Source organism: Amblyraja radiata, chromosome 7 (assembly GCF_010909765.2).
Source record: "Amblyraja radiata isolate CabotCenter1 chromosome 7, sAmbRad1.1.pri, whole genome shotgun sequence".
Classification (NCBI taxonomy): domain Eukaryota; kingdom Metazoa; phylum Chordata; class Chondrichthyes; order Rajiformes; family Rajidae; genus Amblyraja; species Amblyraja radiata.
In genome coordinates this window covers 46983688-47001785 of record NC_045962.1, presented here as the reverse complement: position 1 = coordinate 47001785, position 18098 = coordinate 46983688, and the positions used below count along the sequence as shown (strand labels likewise).

The 18098-nt window shown below is 41.4% G+C and overlaps 1 protein-coding gene across 2 annotated transcripts in view; it reads right to left on the bottom strand.

Moving 5' to 3' along the window:
- Positions 1-571: 571 nt before the first annotated feature.
- usp40 (ubiquitin specific peptidase 40) overlaps positions 572-18098 on the bottom strand; it is a 151460-nt gene continuing 133933 nt past the window's right edge. For both annotated transcript variants that reach the window (XM_033024378.1, XM_033024377.1), the window contains exons 28-32: positions 12835-12900; positions 8640-8850; positions 6066-6161; positions 5582-5676; positions 572-3505 (exon numbers count right to left, since the gene is read on the bottom strand). In XM_033024378.1, coding sequence (XP_032880269.1) covers positions 3385-3505; positions 5582-5676; positions 6066-6161; positions 8640-8850; positions 12835-12900 — 589 coding nt within the window. In that variant the 3' untranslated portion in view covers positions 572-3384. The remainder of the gene's footprint in view (positions 3506-5581; positions 5677-6065; positions 6162-8639; positions 8851-12834; positions 12901-18098) is intronic.

The window sequence follows — 18098 nt, the reverse complement described above, 5'->3', positions numbered from 1 at the left end:
GTGTTCTAGCAAATCGAGTTCATTCTTCCATATCCACTTTTCAATCACTCTAGCGCTGGCTGTCCAGGAATGTTGGCCAGAAAATGGAGTTGACATTCTGTATCAGCACAGTTATTGAAGGAGTCACATGATACTCAACTTTTTAACTTGCATTTCTGCAATTCCCTCTGCCTCATTCATCACATTATGGGATATTTTAAAACCTGACTCTGACCATGCTTTCAGTCACATTTGCCTAACATTGCATGTGGCTCAAAAACAAACCTTGTTTGAAAATCCCATGGAACATTTTGTGTTTACTGTTCAAGGTTGAGACAAAATGACAATTCCACAAACCACATTCATTAAACTAAAATGAATTACTGAGGTTTTGCAGGAGTCTAATGTAGAGGTTGTATTTTTATTTGTTTAAATCAGAGCCTGAATTTCTTCCCCGAAGAACTTCTGATGGCTCACTGGAAAAACCAGCATTAACCGTGCTGCATTAATTAAGATCTTGAATAGTGATGTACTGGCAGGAACGAGTCAAATCATCCAAAACATGGATAAAAATAAACCGATCACAAGAATATTTTTGTATAAATTCTTTAATCAATTTATAGAGATTTACATACGAAATTATTGCATTGTGCCTATCCTTGATAAAAATAAACCAATTCCTTAGGAAAATGCAAATGAGGATCTTCCTTCTTTTCCATACAGAATAATTGTAATTGATCAGTTTAGAAGGGGTTATCCTCGATCAACTTCTATAAGATCTTTCTTTCAATAGATGCCAAAACATCTCTGAATGCTAGACTTACATCTTTGCTGACTTGAGTGTTTGCCTGTTTTCAGGTAACAACCCGGATGAACTTGAATTCCTTAATCCAAAATGTTTCGTTCTCTTTTCCATGCATGATCTACTCATCTGTTGTAATGCTGTCAAAATCACCACCATTCTCTCCATTCCTTGACCTAATTACCTGTGGTGTGGGACAATGAGATTGATTGCATTGTAGCAGGAAAATTCAATCCTACTCTCAACCAACACCCCACAGGAAATTCTATTGTCCATGCACTATGGCAGTGTAAAATAGACAGGAAACCAAAACAGCTACGCCAACAAATGGGCCAAATCAAATCATCCACAAGCATAATCACTTTCTGAAGTAATTAAGCACTTAGTACAGTGGTCTATTTTTATGCCATCTAACCTAGTAATTATTAGATTTATGCCTCCTGTTCCATTAACAGATTTTCACATATTTAATCTGACAAAAAAGCCTTGGTTTTGTAAACAAAACACTGCATGCACTTGCCAACCTACCTCTGTCTGGAAGGATGCAAGAAATGGGCCAGAAATGCCTCGGGTTGAATCAGTGCCTGCAAGGAATTACATTTTCTAGCCTTTGTTTTAAATATTACCATTGACTTAAACAGACAAAATGCAACCTGCATGCAATATATAAGCTGAAATGAACTATTGTCATGTTTCATTGAGCTTGCCGAAGAAGAAACTCAAATAAATGTAACCCATCATCACTCCTGAAGAACTGGAGAGAAAGGATAATGGACGAACATCTTTACAGACAAATGCCAAACTGAAGATAAATCTGTAACCAATCACATCCAAAAGCATCAGTTGTAAGTAGAAATGTGTTCTACAACATTCACTGATGCTCTACAGGGACAAAGTAAATAGAACTGAATATACTAATTTTGGGCAATAATTCAAGAAAGTAAAATAACAGATTCTGGAAATCAGAAATGAAAACCAAAAATTTTGGAAATACCAAAGAAGCAAGGAAACACGTGCATATTGAAACAGAGATAACGTTACAGATCAAATACCTTTAAAAAAAAAAAATCAAAACTATTATTCTTAATTTGTAGTCTTCTTGTAGCATGCAATTTGCAGTAAAAGACAATGGCACAAATGTAATCCCGGCAGGAGCAAATCACCTTTTTTTGTGTGTGATGTCTGAAGGTGCAGAAAGTGTTCATAAGGGCAATGTAGATAACTTATTTTAACATTGTATCCTTCAATGAACTCAGTGCATTTTTGACATTTCATTGCAACCCTCCCATACATCACACATAATTTAATAGTGAAATTCTGTTAAGTGGGATCAGTAGACAAAAATTCTTTAAGAATGTGGAATGTGTATGACCAGATTAACAAAACAGATTCCGCACTGCTGCGCTACTCAGCTTTAGGACCAAATATGGGCCTAGTAAGGATTTTGTTCTATCCATTTAGCACTTGGTTGCACTTATTAGCAGCAGATTCCAATAGGAGGAAAGCTAATTTGATAGTTGGAAGGAAATAGCATACCCTACTAGCACGCAGGTAACGTTTTTAGTGTCCTGCGGCCAGTCTATCCTATACAAGAGATTAGGTCTCTTTTTAAGGCATATGTAAACCAGGCAGCAAAATGAATAATCGGGAAAAATATTAGGTTTCTTGTCATAGGAAGAGTTTAAATAGGAAAACAATGGCCCTATTGAGAGGTTATTCCAATGGCATCATAAGGCCATACATAATTATTTTTATTTCATCCCATACATTATATACGTTGCATCTACCTAAAATTATAAACTTGTGTATTATTATTAAACAGATTTTTCTCTGAAATGGATACTCCTGAGGTTGCAAGTGTTAATGTGAGGCACACAGTCCTTGCCAGCAAGTCGGGTTCTCACCAAAAATGAGACCATAAAATCCACTTAAATGTTTTTGTTTTACACAATCATCCTGTGTTTAAACAAAAACATATTTCAAAATTACAAGTCTTGTGTATGATGTGATTCTGCACTTGATTTTATGGTTCCACAAATATTAAGTCAATGCATCAATCAGATCAGAACAAGTGCAAGAGCGATTTTCACGAACACATTACCAAACACAATTACCAAACTGCAATACCGAGCGCTTCACAACATAAATGAACATCGGTTGTTGGTATTAGAAGCGCTAAATTTCTTGGGAGTGGCATCCCATTTATTGCATAGGTATTTTCATTTTGTTTTAAAATTGGAACACTTACACCAAATAAAAATCTTTAAAATGTTCATTCTGGCAGTTATTGACCAAAAACAATACCCAAGTGGCTTCTAGAGATGGTTCTTCAATCTGTCCTTCTGAATCTCTTTTCCCAGTTTGAGACGATGACAGCGAATCTCCACCGGACACAAACCAAATTGGAGTGAACAATGTCAGCTTTTGTCCACTTATTATGAACCCTCACTTTATAGCTGATACAATTGGCTCCTTTACTTCTTGGCATTTCATTGGAGATGAGTCATTCTGAGAGCAATTCAATGCCCTCGCTGTAGACTTCCTGCAATCATGACAAAAGCTCGCCATTTATTCCAGCCATCCATTTCCAGTTTCCACGGCTATTATCTGAAGTCTGCTACACTGATGGATAAGGCCACTTCAGGTCTGCGAGTTTGACCACGAACTATCTGTCGTTCACTATTTTCTGTAGCATCACCACTCTGATGTGCAGTACTTTGCTGACTGTAAGGAAAAAGAGCTAAATTATTCTGTATATTCATAAATTTAAGGTTTGTATGTAAGAATAAAATAATCTTTAATGCTTGTTCACATTCCTCTGAAAGGCATTGGAATAATTTACTCCGTTTAAGCCTTTAAGTTATGGAGACAATGTGAGGATGTGAAGAAAATACTAAAAGGAATTCATGTAGGATGAGTAAAAATGGGTGGTCAATGGTGGATCAAAGAGCCTGCTACTGTGTTGTATTTCTGACTAATGAAGGGAACTGTGACTTTATGATTGGACTATTTAGAAGCCACATTTCACTACTTTTGTCCCACAAGAGAAATCCTCCTCAGATTTGGGGACGGATGTGCTGGTTGGAGAGGGTCCAGAGGAGGATTACACGAATGATCCCGGGGATGATTGGGTTAATAATTGATGAGCATTTGTTGGCTCTGGGTCTGTACTTGCAGGAATTTAGAAGGATAAGTGGGGAATCTCATTGAAACTTACTGAATAATGAGGCCTGGATAGAGTGCATGTGGAGAGGATGTTTCCACTGGTGGGAGAAACAGGGGACATAGCCTCAGAATGAAAGGATGTACCTTTAGAAAGACGAGGAGGAATTTCTCTAGTCAGAAGGTGGTGAATCTGTGCAATTCATTGACACAGACGGCTGAGGGCCAAGTAATTGGGTATTTTTAAGGCTGAGAATGACAGATTCTTCATTAGTAAAGGTGTCAAGGGTTATGGTGAGAGGCAGGAGAAAGGGGTTGAGAGGGAAAGATAGATCAGACATGATTCAATGGCAAACTCAATGGGCCAAATTGCCTATTTCTGCTCCTATAACTTATGAATTTATAAATAAATCTAATGCCTCCATAACTTGCTGCTTGGCATGGCCTTCTGATTCTGTTTTCCGTGACACATTTAATTTAATTTTAAAATGGAATGCTTAGTTTATAATCTATCTGTGCAGTGCCCACCATAATGTTTGGGACAAAGACCCATCATTTATTTATTTGCCTCTGTACTCCACAATTTGAAATTTGGAATAGAAAAAAATCGCATGTGGTTAAAGTGCACATTGTCAGATTTTAATAAAGGCCATTTTTATACATTAGTCATGTTTAGTATTTTGTTGCATATTCTTTACATGCAATGATTGCTTGAAGTCTGCGATTCATGGACATCGCCAGTTGCTGGGTGTCTTCTCTGGTGATGCTCTGCCAGGCCTGTATTACAGCCATCTTTAGCTTATGCTTGTTTTGGGGGCTAGTTCCCTTCAGTTTTCTCTTCAGCATTAATTTGATTCAGATCCTGTGGTTGACTTGGCCACTCACGAATAAAAATTTTTTTAGCTTTGAAAAACTCCTTTGTTTTTGGCACAACTTTGGATCTCATGTTGATAAACAGCAATAAAGGTTTCCAAAGGTGATGGAAAGACTGAAGGAAGGACGCGTGCAGAGAGCTCTTTTATACCTGGTGCGGAGAGCTCTTTTATACCTGCATTAAGGAGGCATTTAAACACAACTTAGCAATTACAAACACCTGTGAAGCCATGTGTCCCAAATATTATGGTGCCCTGAAATGGGGGGACTGAAACCAAAATGTATAAAAATACCCTTTAATAAAATCTGACTGTCCACTTTAACCACGTGTGATTTTTTCTATTACAAATCTCAAATTGTGGGGTACAGAGGCAAATAAATAAATGATGGATCTTTGTCCCAAATATTATGGAGTGCACTGTACATGATCGAATGCACAGTAAACATAATTGATTCTAGCAGAAATATCCATTTTTTGGTAGTATGAAACATTGTAAATGGCTAACTGCATTGAACCATGAGGAAGGACATCACTCCTGAGCAAAAAATAGCTAAGAGATGATCTTATGGGGTATTCATGGAACATGTAGTCAAGATCACCGTTAGGTAAATTAGATTAGTTTATATTAGCATCATGTTTGACACATTGTGGGGTGAAAGGCCTGTTCCTGTGCTGTGTACTACAATGTCTCGCTAAACCGTGCAGCAGTATTTTGATATAGTTTTTACAGTATGATAATAAATAGTTTTGAGCAAATAAGTTACCTTTTGTCCTTACTATTGTCTTCAAGTTTGAGTTTCTCCTTACCAATGTCATCAGTCATGGTGCTGAAGTCTTTATTGTTGTCAATTAACAGATTCTATGTGAATAAAATTATAACAATTATCTATAAACTGGTAAACTTCTGTATGGAGTTTGATCATTTGATCATTCAGTATATGCACAAAATATGGTAAGTAGAAGAGCCACACAAAAGGTAGCCAAGAATAAACTTTAATGGAAGAGATTTCAAAAAGAGAGAAATTGTATGAAACTTGGAGAGAAACATGGATATACCAGAATTCTGATCCTTGCATAGCGAAAATAATTTACAATGATGACAACAGAATTTATCAGGAGTGAATACTTTAGATCTATTTCCAGTGTGGAAACAACAACACTGTGATAAGTCTATCACTGTGCTACACATCCTCATGTAAAGCAAACATTTTGAATAATGATATACACTTCAGTTAATATCAAACTCACCTTAACTCCAATGACATCTCCATCTTTCAGATAATATGGCGCTCCCTGAAGGCTCTGCAGTTTCTTTTTTTTCTTCTTCTTTGAAACTTGTTGGCTCTAAAAACAGAAAGATGAAAATCCTGTTGGTTAGATTACCAGGCTCAATAGCAGTTAAAAATCATGAGGTACAGAGGTGCTGCCCGACACTTCCTTGCCGATACACATATGTTCCCCAATAAGTACCTGAAAATTGATTAGTTGGACATTATCAGATCATTAACGAAGCAACATTATGATATGCAAATTGGCTGCTGTGTTTCTGATGTTAAAACCCTAACTGTTTTGTAAGTGTTTGTGGGGTACAATTACATTTAAAAGACATGGAATAGGTATATCGATAGGAAAGGTTTACAGAGCAATGGGCCAAATGTATGTAAATGGGAGGTCATGAAAACACTTTAGTCAGCATTGGTAAGATAGGCCAAAGGGCCTGTTTCGATGCCACATGAAAATGGAAAGATGGATCCAGGGAAAATGAGAGAGAATGGGATTGCTCTTTGAGTTAGCATAGAATTGATGGACCAAATGGTCTCTGTCTGGTCCATAAGCAAATATTGGATATTGATCTTTATTGCATGGCCAAAAAATTCTGAGGGAGGTGAGACTGCCTGGTGTACTGCGCAAGTTTTTTTGAATTTTTGAATAGATAAGCTTGAATAGAACCTCAGAATAGGTTCATTAGGTTGATTCCTGGGTTGAAAGGGTATTGATGTATAGAGGATAAAAAGTTCATCGTGCATTCATTGAAATTTGGAAGAATGAAAAGTTATCTTATTGAGATACATAAGATTCTTTGAGAGGGTGATAGGGTTGATGCTGAGAGAATGTACCCTCTAGATAAGAATCTAGAAAAATGAGGCTAAAGGATCACCCGTTTCAGATAGCAATGAGTTTTTCTCTCAGAAGATCAGGTCTCCTGGGAATTCTCTACCCTGGAGAGCTATGGAGACAAAGAGTCACTGAATATATTCAGCGATTAAAGAACATTTGAACAACATCCAAATTGAGGAATGTGGGAGAATGGTGTTGTGGCCACGACTGAATCAGTCATGATCGCACTGAATGGCTTGACAAGCTGCTTGGCCGTTTCCTGCTGCTGTTTCTTACGTTCTTACAATAAAGATAAAAGGATGAAAGTTCAACAATATTGCTTCACGGTTTCTGATGATGGGACAATGTATAAAACATGAATAAGGAAGAAAATCGTTGGATTCTACCACTGTCAACTAACCTATGTGCTGGAGTGTCATTGGGAGATCCAGAATACAACTATACCTGGAACATCATTGGATGTAAACTAGAAACACAAGAGCCAGGTGAAGTTGGTGAGGGTGGGGATAACAGGTATAGAAGCAGAAACCATCACACAAAGAAATGAACCGGAGAGAAATCTTCCCCTGATCCCTTCTTTTTAATTAAATGAGCTGGGATAAGGTTTGGGCCTCATTTCTGATCAGGGTATCTGTTGATTTAGTCTAAGCAGAGCAGACAAACAATTGGAATAATTTTCTTTGAAACTCAAGCAAGACCAAGTGTAATGTTCCTTAAGTTAAAGAAACTGTTGGAAGAATTCAGAGGTTTGCAACATCTGTGGAGCAAAGGGATAGTCAATGTTCCAGGTCAAGACTGTGAATGTGGAGGTTAGGAAGCCAACATTTAGAAGTGGGAGGGAGGGGCTAAGCTGGAAGATGATAGGTGGAACCTGAAGAGGCGTCGGGAGAAATAATGGGCAGATGGCCAGGTGGAGGGGGCAAAAAAATAATAAAAATTGTCATTGGAAAGGGAAGGGGATTTAGAGAAGAAAGCTAGCATGGTGATGTGGAACCAGATAACGTAACAATGATGGACAGGGACAGGAAAGTGTCTCAGGGGGCTCAGGCCTCCGCCGCCCTCTGCCTCAGAGGGCGGTGGAGGCAGGTTTTCTGAATGCTTTCAAGAGAGCTGGATAGGGCTCTTAAAGATAGCGGAGTCAGGTGATATGGGTAAAGGCAGGAACGGGGTACTGATTGGGGATGATCAGCCATGATCACATTGAATGGCGGTGCTGGCTCGAAGGCGCGAATGGACTACTCCTGCACCTATTGTCTATTGAAAGGAACTGTGGAGAAGAAACATAAATAGATAGGTATGTGGGTGATGGGCAGATTTAAAAGATAGAGAAGGGTGATCGCTAGTAAATGAGAGGTGTTGGGGGGGGAATGGAAAAGGTGAACAAAGGAAAAGGAACACAGAGGCACTTATCCACTGTTATGGTCAACTTGACATCTAAGCTTTGTTCAAAAATCACATTTGAGAATTAACAATGATGCACATATCAATCTTAACCCTGCGGCTAAAGACCATATCAAGGTAGTAGGAATGTATAGAGGATTGAATGGGTACTGTAGAAATTGTATGTACTCAATAGAATATGGCACAAATGGACCATTACTAATTATTTACAATGTAGGTACATTACTTTCTCGATAAAAAATATGTAAATGAATTTTGACATGCATTCTTCCCTCAAGCCATAGCAGAAATGTGGCTTCTTACCCAGGTGGTTATTGGCATCCATTCAAACAGATCTGTAAACTGTTTGGCAATTTCAATCTGTTCTGGTAGCAATGAGTAGTGCTGTGAGATTCTCTGTCTGAGGGCCCGAGCTGTGAATTCCTTGGACACATCCCAAACAACCTCCATTGCTGGATAATAGGTTCTTTCGCCAGGCACTGCCATCCGCAGGCGTAGCAACAACTCTGTGGAACTAAACAAAACATAATTGCAAGCCTATTTCCAAAAATATATTGTTCATACCTCCCACTGTTAATACAAATACAACAAAGGCAAACTTTAAAAAAATGTCTGTTGGGGAATAGCACGGTGACATCCATAAGATGTGGTGGTAATAGTGAGCCACCTTCTTTTCCTGCAGTTCATGTGATAAAAGGCTGATACATTAAATTCTAAGATTTTGATCCAGAAATGAATATGGCATTGCAAAATTTAATCAAGACAAATATGTCTTATTGGCCTGGTGCGGGACTGAGACGGTGCTCCGGTGGCTGAGACGGCGTTCTGGCAGCAGCGACCTGAATCCGGGGCTCGGCCGCGGGCCAGTGGACGACATCGTCGGGAGCTCGCAGGTCACAGGCTTGTGCCTGTTTTCCGGAGCTCCCGTGGCAACAACTGTGTCCGCTGGACTGGAGGGCGGCAGCTTCGACCACCCCCGGGCCGCGGAGCTTGAACCGCGGGACTGACTTATCATCGCCCGGTGGGGTATCGCCTCAGCGCAGAGGGAGAAGAGGAGGGAAGAGACAGCAACCCTAAGACTTTTGCCTCCATCACAGTGAGGAGGTGCTTGGTGAACTCACTGTGGTGGATGTTAATTTGTGTTTATTGTGTGGCTGCAGGCAACGACATTTCGTTCAGACCGAAAGGTCTGAATGACAAATAAAGGATTGAATTGAATTGAATTCAATTCAATCACAATTCAGTGAAGAGTTCTAAAAGAACTTGATTCACATCTCCAGGACCATACATGCTTTTCTGGGAGAAAACATTGGTAAAACATACAGTAGATATGTACCACTCCCCAGGAGTATAGCTATGAATTCTGGGCTTTTTCTCAACTGGTATGGATACACCTCTACATTTTTTGGAACTCGTTAAACCATATATGTAGTCTACATTGCTAAAAGTCTGATCTTGACCATTTCCTGTTCTTCTGTATATAGATTTTAGAAAAAACGCTGCCACTTACGGCTGTGATTTTTGGCCATCTTACTCAGAGTCCCTTCGATGATAAATAAAAGTTATTAGTGTTTAAAAAATGTTGAGATTCTCTCTCCTGAAGGCCATGCCCCTACCGGAGGGACTATAACACCCGGAAGTGTTGAGAGCCTCAGTCAGTCTCTGCAAGTTGGGGGAAGCGAGAGGGTCACGTCTTTCAGTCTGAGCTGTGAATAACACTGAACACATGTCTACTAAACTGTGAGTGTGGTTTTACTGACCTTGAGTGCCCTTAATGTGGTTTGAAAATGAAAATGTGGTTGGTTTGAACTAAAGCACAGCAAATGGTTGGTGGTGGTTGGTTTGAACTAAAGCACGATTAAAAGTCTAAACTTGACAACTTCCTGTTTGCACTGTATATTGATTTTAGATAAAACGCTACCACTTACGGCTGTGATTTTTTGCCATCTTACTCAGTCCCCCTCCGCTCATCAGGTGCAGAGGATTCTTCCCATCAATGAAAAATAAAAGCGTTATTTGTGTTTAAAAAATGTTGAGAATCTGTCTCCTGTCAATCACGCCATGAAGGCCACGCCCCTTCCATTGGGAGGGGGGAGGGATTATAAAACCCAGAAGTGTGGGTGTGGCTCAGTCTCTGCAAGATGGGGGAGGGAGAGGTCACGACACTGTCTGAGCTGTGAATCAACTGAACACACTGAATGTCTACTGAATTGTGAGTGTGATGTTTATGTGGTGGTTTTATGGTGGTTTCACCCTGCTTGAAATGGTATGAAACTGCAATTGAATGTGGTTGCCTTGCACCCTGCATGAAATGGTATGAAACTGCATTTGAATTTGGTGACCTTGCACCCTGCATGAAATGGTATGAAACTGCATTTTAATTTGGTGGCCTTGCACCCTGCTTGAAGTGGTAGGAAACTGCACTTGAGTTTGGTGGCCCTGCACCCTGCTTGAAGTGGTAGGAAACTGCACTTCAATTCGGTGGCCTTGCACCTTGCTTGAAATGGTAGGATGTTCAAGAAGGAACTGCAGATGCTGGAGAATCGAAGGGAGACAAAATTGCTGGAGAAACTCAGCGGGTGCGGCAGCATCTATGGAGCGAAGGAAATAGGCAATGTTTCAGGCCAAAACCCTTCTTCCAGTCTGAAGAAGGGTCTCGGCCCGAAACGTTGCCTATTTCCTTCGCTCCATAGATGCTGCCGCACCCGCTGAGTTTCTCCAGCAATTTTGTCTACCTTTGAAGTGGTAGGAAGCTGCACCTGAATTTGGTGACCTTGCAGCCTGCTTGAAGTGGTATGAAACTGCATTTGAATTTGGTGGCCTTGCACCCTTCTTGAAATGGAATTTCAAGGAATAGCCGTGAGTCAACTGCTAGCCCACTAGCCGTGAGTGAGCTGCCAGCACATCAGGCTTGAGTGACTGAGCTGCCACCCCAAGAATCAATTTGGCCCATAATGTCCATACTAGCCCTCTGGAAACCAGTCCCTTCAGCCCACAACACCCATACTCGCGCTCCAAAAAGCCCCCCCCCCCCACTGGCCACCAATATTGTAATTGGTGGAGAGGTGGAATATTGCGTTGGGGGACCAGCCTTCCCATGTGAACAAGGCACCCAATGGGTCCCACAGTGTAGTATAAAATTATGAAAGGTATAAACGGCAAACGTAGAAAGATTATAGTGGGTTAAAATCTAATGGGTAGTGCTCCAGAAAGCCCCCCCCCCCCCCCCCCCCCCACTGGCCACCAATATTGGAATTGGTGGAGAGGTGTAATATTGCGTTGGGGGACCAGCCCTCCCGTATGAACATTGGACCCAACGGGTCCCACTTAGTCTAGTTATACTATATGCATCTCTTTCCAAACTACAATATTCCAAACTGAAACATATAAGATTGTTAAGGGTTTGGACACACTAGAGGCAGGAAACATGTTCCCGATGTTGGGGGAGTCCAGAACCAGAGGCCACTGTTTAAGAATAAGGAGTAAGCCATTTAGAACGGAGACGAGGAAACACTTTTTCTCACAGAGAGTAGTGAGTGTGGAATTCTTTGCCTCAGAGGGCAGTGGAGGCAGGTTCACTGGATGCTTTCAAGAGAGAGCTAGATAGGGCTCTTAAAAATAGCGGGGATATGGGGAGAAGGCAGGAACGGGGTACTGATTGGGGATGATCAGCCATGATGGGACGACAGATGGCACAATGGGCTAAGTGTTCGGCTGGCAACCGGAAGGTAGCCGGTTCGAATCCCGCTTGGAGTGCATACTGTCGTTGTGTCCTTGGGCAAGACACTTCACCCACCTTTGCCTGTTTGTGAATGTGTGTGAGTGATTGGTGGTGGTCGGAGGGGCCGTAGGCGCAGATTGGCAGCCACGCTTCCGTCAGTCTGCCCCAGGGCAGCTGTGGTTACAGAAGTAGCTTACCACCACCGAGTGTGACTGAGGAGTGAATGAATAATGCGATGTAAAGCGCCTTGAGTATTAGAAAGGCGCTATATAAATCCCATCCATTATTATTATGATCACATTGAATGGCGGTGCTGGCTCGAAGGGCCGAATGGCCTACTCCTGCACCTATTGTCTATTGTCTACAATCTGTCTCACACATGCAACAACCTTTTGGCAGAACAAGCCCAGGCAATTAAAATCTTAATTCTCATTACTCACAATATATGAATTTTGCAGAATGGGAAATGATACATTTTAAAGGTACAAACATATCGTTGCTATTTTAAAACTGGTAATTTATTATATTACCAATGGCATTTCATGAAATGCCTCACATAACGGATAACAATACATTAACCTCACTCAAAAGAAACAGTAAACAGTAAATAGTAGGAGTTCATTTTGTTTCCTACATATGGAAACTGACTCTTCAGAGAGTGAAAGCTTATTATGTAGATACAATCTCAAATAATCTAATACAGGGGGTAATACATCTATCCAACAGCATCAATGGCATTCACTGAAGGACGGTGCAACAAATGCGATCTGTACTTACCCTAAATGTTCTTCCGCCTGAAGCAGCTGAATCCCAATCCCCACAGAACTCCCAAACTTGAATTTGCTGTACAGAGGGAGAGAGAAAAAGAAAAACATGCCTAAAATGAAAGCTGCATTCTCTTCTCAATCTGCCTTTTAAATTAGCATCATGGTCAATGCAGACATCGTGGCTGCTGGGTCAATTCCAGTATTACAATGCTCAATATTCTATGTTTTAAAATAAAAATAATGCCATATTAGAGTCAGAGCCATACAGCATGGAAACAGGCCTTTTACCCCAAGTCGCCCACGCCGACCAACATACCCCATCTAATCCCACCTGCCCGCCCATATTCCTCTTAACCTATCCTATCCATGTACCTGCCTAAATGTTTCTTAAACATAGTAATTGTACCTGCCTCAAATAACACTTCCAGCTCGTTCCATATAGTAGCAACTCTGAGTAAAAAAGTTGACCTCAAAATCCTCTCTAAAGTCTTCAACACGTGATGCCCTTTATTATCTCATTAGATCAAACAGGGTTTATGCCAGGCCGACAGTCCTCCCACAATACTAGGCGTCTCCTTAACATCATCCATTCACCAAGTAGTGAGACCCCGGAGATAGTGGTCTCCCTCGACGCTGAAAAAGCTTTCGACAGGGTCGAGTGGAAGTACCTATACGAGGCGATGGACAGGTTTGGCCTCGGCAATAGTTTCATTCATTGGGTCAGTCTATTATACTCGTCCCCGGTGGCCTCAGTACAAACAAACGACACACTGTCGCCCCACTTCCCCCTTCGGAGAGGCACCAGGCAGGGTTGCCCGTTATCACCACTTCTGTTTGCTGTCGCGATAGAACCCTTGGCGGTTTGGTTACGCTCAGAGAAGGGCTTTAAAGGTATCACACGGTTTGACACAATTCATAAAGTCTCATTGTATGCGGATGACCTGCTCCTGTACATCTCGAATCCAGTCAGCTCTCTCCCTGTGATTATGAATATTTTAGAACGGTTTGGGGTGTACTCTGGTTATAAACTTAACTACCAAAAAAGTGAACTATTACCGATTAACTCATTGGCTAAGCAGCTTCCTCGCTCTTTAACCTCATTCAAATGGGCGGAGGACGGATTTCGCTACCTCGGCGTTTTTATCACAATACCTATATTTGATATGTTCCGCACAAACTTCCTGCCTCTGGTTGAGAAAGCTGAAAGAGACTTTGGCCGCTGGTTAGTCTTACCGTTATCCCTCGCGGCCCGGATAAATCTGGTCAAGATGGTCGTCCTACCCAAATTCCTGTACCTTTTCCAGCATGTTCCTATATTTATCACTAAATCTTTTTTTGATAAATTAGAAAGGAGAATATCTAAATTTTTATGGGGTAGCAAACCGGCCAGAATTCGAAAGACGCTACTACAGTCTCCTAAGAGTGACGGCGGTTTGGCACTTCCTGACTTTAGGCGATACTACTGGGCTGCTAACTTGCAAAAAATCCTGTACTGGATGAATGATGATTGCGACCACCTACCGACCTGGGTACACATGGAAAAGGCGAGTTCACATCTCCCATTGCGGTCTGTCCTATGCTCTCAACTCCCCCTTTCTATAACATCTGCGGGTGCAGGCCCAATTGCGTCCCTCTCGCTCAAGATATGGAGTCAATTTAGGAAAAACTTTGGTTTACAAGGCCCTTCCATCTTGACCCCACTGCTTAAAAATCACATCTTTAAACCTTCAAGTACAGACTCCGCATTCAAAACCTGGCATAGTAATGGCATCAGTAGTATCAAAAACCTATACAAGGATGGTATTTTTTCGTCTTTTGCGGAGCTTTCGTACAACTATAGCCTCCCAAACTCCCACCTTTTTCGTTTTTTCCAGATTAGGAATTTTGTGAAGAAGATATTCCCCCATTTCCCAAATCGTCCCCCTGAAACCCTGACCGATTCCATCCTAGCTCTAGATCCCAACCGGAAGAAATGCATCTCTTTTTTGTACAACTTGTTAGGGTCGGTTATATTGAAACCTTATACATCATTAAAAGCTGCGTGGGAGGGCGAGCTGAATATGAAACTAACAGACCAGCAATAGGACTCTGCCTTGGATTTGATCCATTCTTCCTCCATATGTGCCCGTCATGGCCTAATCCAATGCAAAGTCCTTCACAAAGTCCACTACACAAACGCAAGATTATCTAGAATATACCCCGCTGTTAAAGACACCTGCAACAGATGCAATCAATCCCCTGCGAACCATAGTCATATGTTTTGGTCTTGCCCTACGCTAGCAACCTTTTGGAGGAGTGCTTTCGACGTGCTAAGCAGAGCCTATGGCCAGACTATTCCTCCAAACCCACTGTCAGCTATTTTTGGTATTCCCCCCAACACCAACCTCTCTGTTGCGTTGAAGCGGGTCCTGGCTTTTACAACCCTGTTAGCCCGGAGACTGATTTTGCTTAACCGGAGACTTACCTGTCCCCCGACACACGCCCGCTGGATCAAGGAGGTGCTCTACAACTTAAAGCTTGAAAAACTTAGGTTCTCTCTCAAAGGCTCTACCAAGACATTCCTAGATACATGGAACCCTTTCCTGGAACTTGTTAACTCTCTTAACTTGTTTCCGGACTCGGAAGAGGACTGAGTGTCCTCTATCACAGCTCTGTCTTATTGCAGCTGCTATCCCCTCAACCCCTCCCCCCCCCCTCTCTCCCCACAATTTTTTAATTTATTTTTTATTTTTATTTATTTTGTATTTAATTCTTTTTTTTTTCCTTTTTTTTTTTTTTTTTATTTAAATTTTTTTTTTTTTTAAAATCGTATTTGTGTGGATGTGTACGTATGTGAGTGTTGTTTGTTCCCGGGTGGCGAGGGTGGGTAAGGGTAAGGGTAAGGGTTTTGAGGGTCGTTTACATACTGTTGTACAATTATGTCCTGATTATCACTGTCTGTTATCATTGTATGTATGCAAATTGCTGTTAAATTCAAAATTCAAATAAAAAGATTTAAACTAAAAAGTTGCCCTCGGATTCCTATTAAATCTTACCCCCCTCACCTTAAAACCATCTCCTCTGGTTCTCGTTTCCCCTACTCTGGTCAACAGACTGCGCATTTACCTGATCTATTCCTCTCATGATTTTGTACACCTCTATAAGATATTCCAGGATGGCAGGACTGACATATGGTGAAAGAATGGGTCGACTGGGCTTGTATTCACTGGAGTTTATTAAAATGAGAGGGGATCTTATAGAAACATAAAATTCTTATGGGAAAGGCTAGATGCAAGAAAAATGTTCCCCATGTTGGGGGAAGTCCAGAATCAGGGATCACAGTTTAAGAATAAGGGGTAGGTCATTTAGGACTGAGATGAGGAAAAACCTTTCCTCCCAGTGTGACAATATCCATATAATTTATGCATATGAGCTGTATTCATTCTCGCACATGCTCAGACTCGCGCATATAATTAAGTAAATCAGTCAGTGACTTTTAACTTGGAAATAAATCATTCCTGCTTTTGATCCCTACACGAGTATGTGTGGAGCCATCTTTCTCTGCCAAATATGTGCCAGTTTTACCTAAACAGGACACATATCAAAACATGGTGGCAACGGTGAAAGTGAAGATTTGTGGATCAAATGGATGCTATGATGATTAGCAAAAATGCGTTGAAAAGCTTTCAGGAATCAGTGTTTCAACGCTCTGCGACCGGACTAGAGGAACAGTATGCAGGTCAGTGCCCACACAAGGATAAGACAGAGTGCGTAAATCCGTGCTGTGAAGATCGAGGGTTGAAACAACGTGCTGTGGGAGACTGCTTAAAGATAGCACACGCTGTATGGAAACAGGAAAAAATTTGAGTATTTTGAAAATATTTTTGATCGTAGTAGAAGATATTAGAGAATATTACGCAAATCACGCAGTTGCGCGTTGTGCTTATAGCTAAACGATACGTAAGCTATTAAGTGCGAGGGGATACGCTGATATTTCAAAATGGCACAGGCCAGTCTATCTTTCCACGTGGCTCCACCACCCAATCTAAAGCTCAAAGAGAACTGGGTGGAAGAGTGGAAAATGTTTAAACAAATCTACGAAAATTATGCAGATAACAGATCTGGATAAGAAGAGACAGTATAAAAAGCAGTATTCCTGCATACTGTTGGACCGGAAGGACTGCAAATCTTAATTCCCTGACGTTTGAAACAGTAGCAGATGAGACGGATGCGAAAGTCATCATCGACAAGATGCCTACCATCATCATAGGAGAGACAAATTAAACATATGAAAGATTCATTTTCAAAGAACGAGACCAGAAACCAGGAGAAAGTATTGAATCGTATGTTGCAGAGCTCAAGGAGCTTGCTAACACATGCAACTTCTGCGATTGCCTGAAAGAAAGCCTCATTCGAGATCGCATCATTGGTATTGCAGACCAGCCAACTAGGAAGACACTCCTTCAGAAGAGGAATCTGACACTGCAAAAGACATATGAAGAACCTCGGAGGTAACAGCGACAAGAATGCAGGTCATCGGCGAAGAGCCGACAATACACAAGGTGGAATGATTCAAACCAAGGGAAAAGATGGTTGATTTTCCTTCTAAGAGGAAGAATCAGGGACTAGTCAAGTGCAAGTTCTGTGTGAGGACGTACAAGCGAAGGAAGGAGGAATGCCCAGCATATGGGAAAGTCCACAACAGATGCGGACGACAAAACCACTTCGCCTGCTGCTGCAAGCAGAGGAAGGAGAGCACGCAGAAACGGGGTCTGCACAAAGTCGTAGAGACATCTGGCACACCGTCCATTTCCGATGCAGAGTCTGTGAGTTGCATTGAGGTCAATGCAGCCGGAAACAATTCTTCTTCAGGCCTATTCGCTGAGATGGTTTGATACAGAAGTCATGAAGTTTCTCCAACATTTTTGTCTACCTTCGATTTTCCAGCATCTGCAGTTCCTTCTTGAACATCAAGTTTCAGATTGACTCTGGTGCCAGTGTTAATGTGATTTCCAAGGATCTTGTACCCAACAAAGACGACATTAGACGAGAGAAAATCGTCTTAGAGATGGACAACGGATCCAACCTGCTGGCGAAGGTAGGACGAAAGTAATTCGCCGGAACAAGATGAACAGCAAGAAGTGCCATGTTCACTTCATAGTGGTAGAGGAAGGTTGGCTCACACCGCTCCTGAGCGGCAAAGCTGCACAACAGATGAAACTCATCATGGTTCACCACGAGAATTTCAAGAGCCTGAATGCTGTTAGCGAGGCCGACTCATTACTCAAGAGTTAC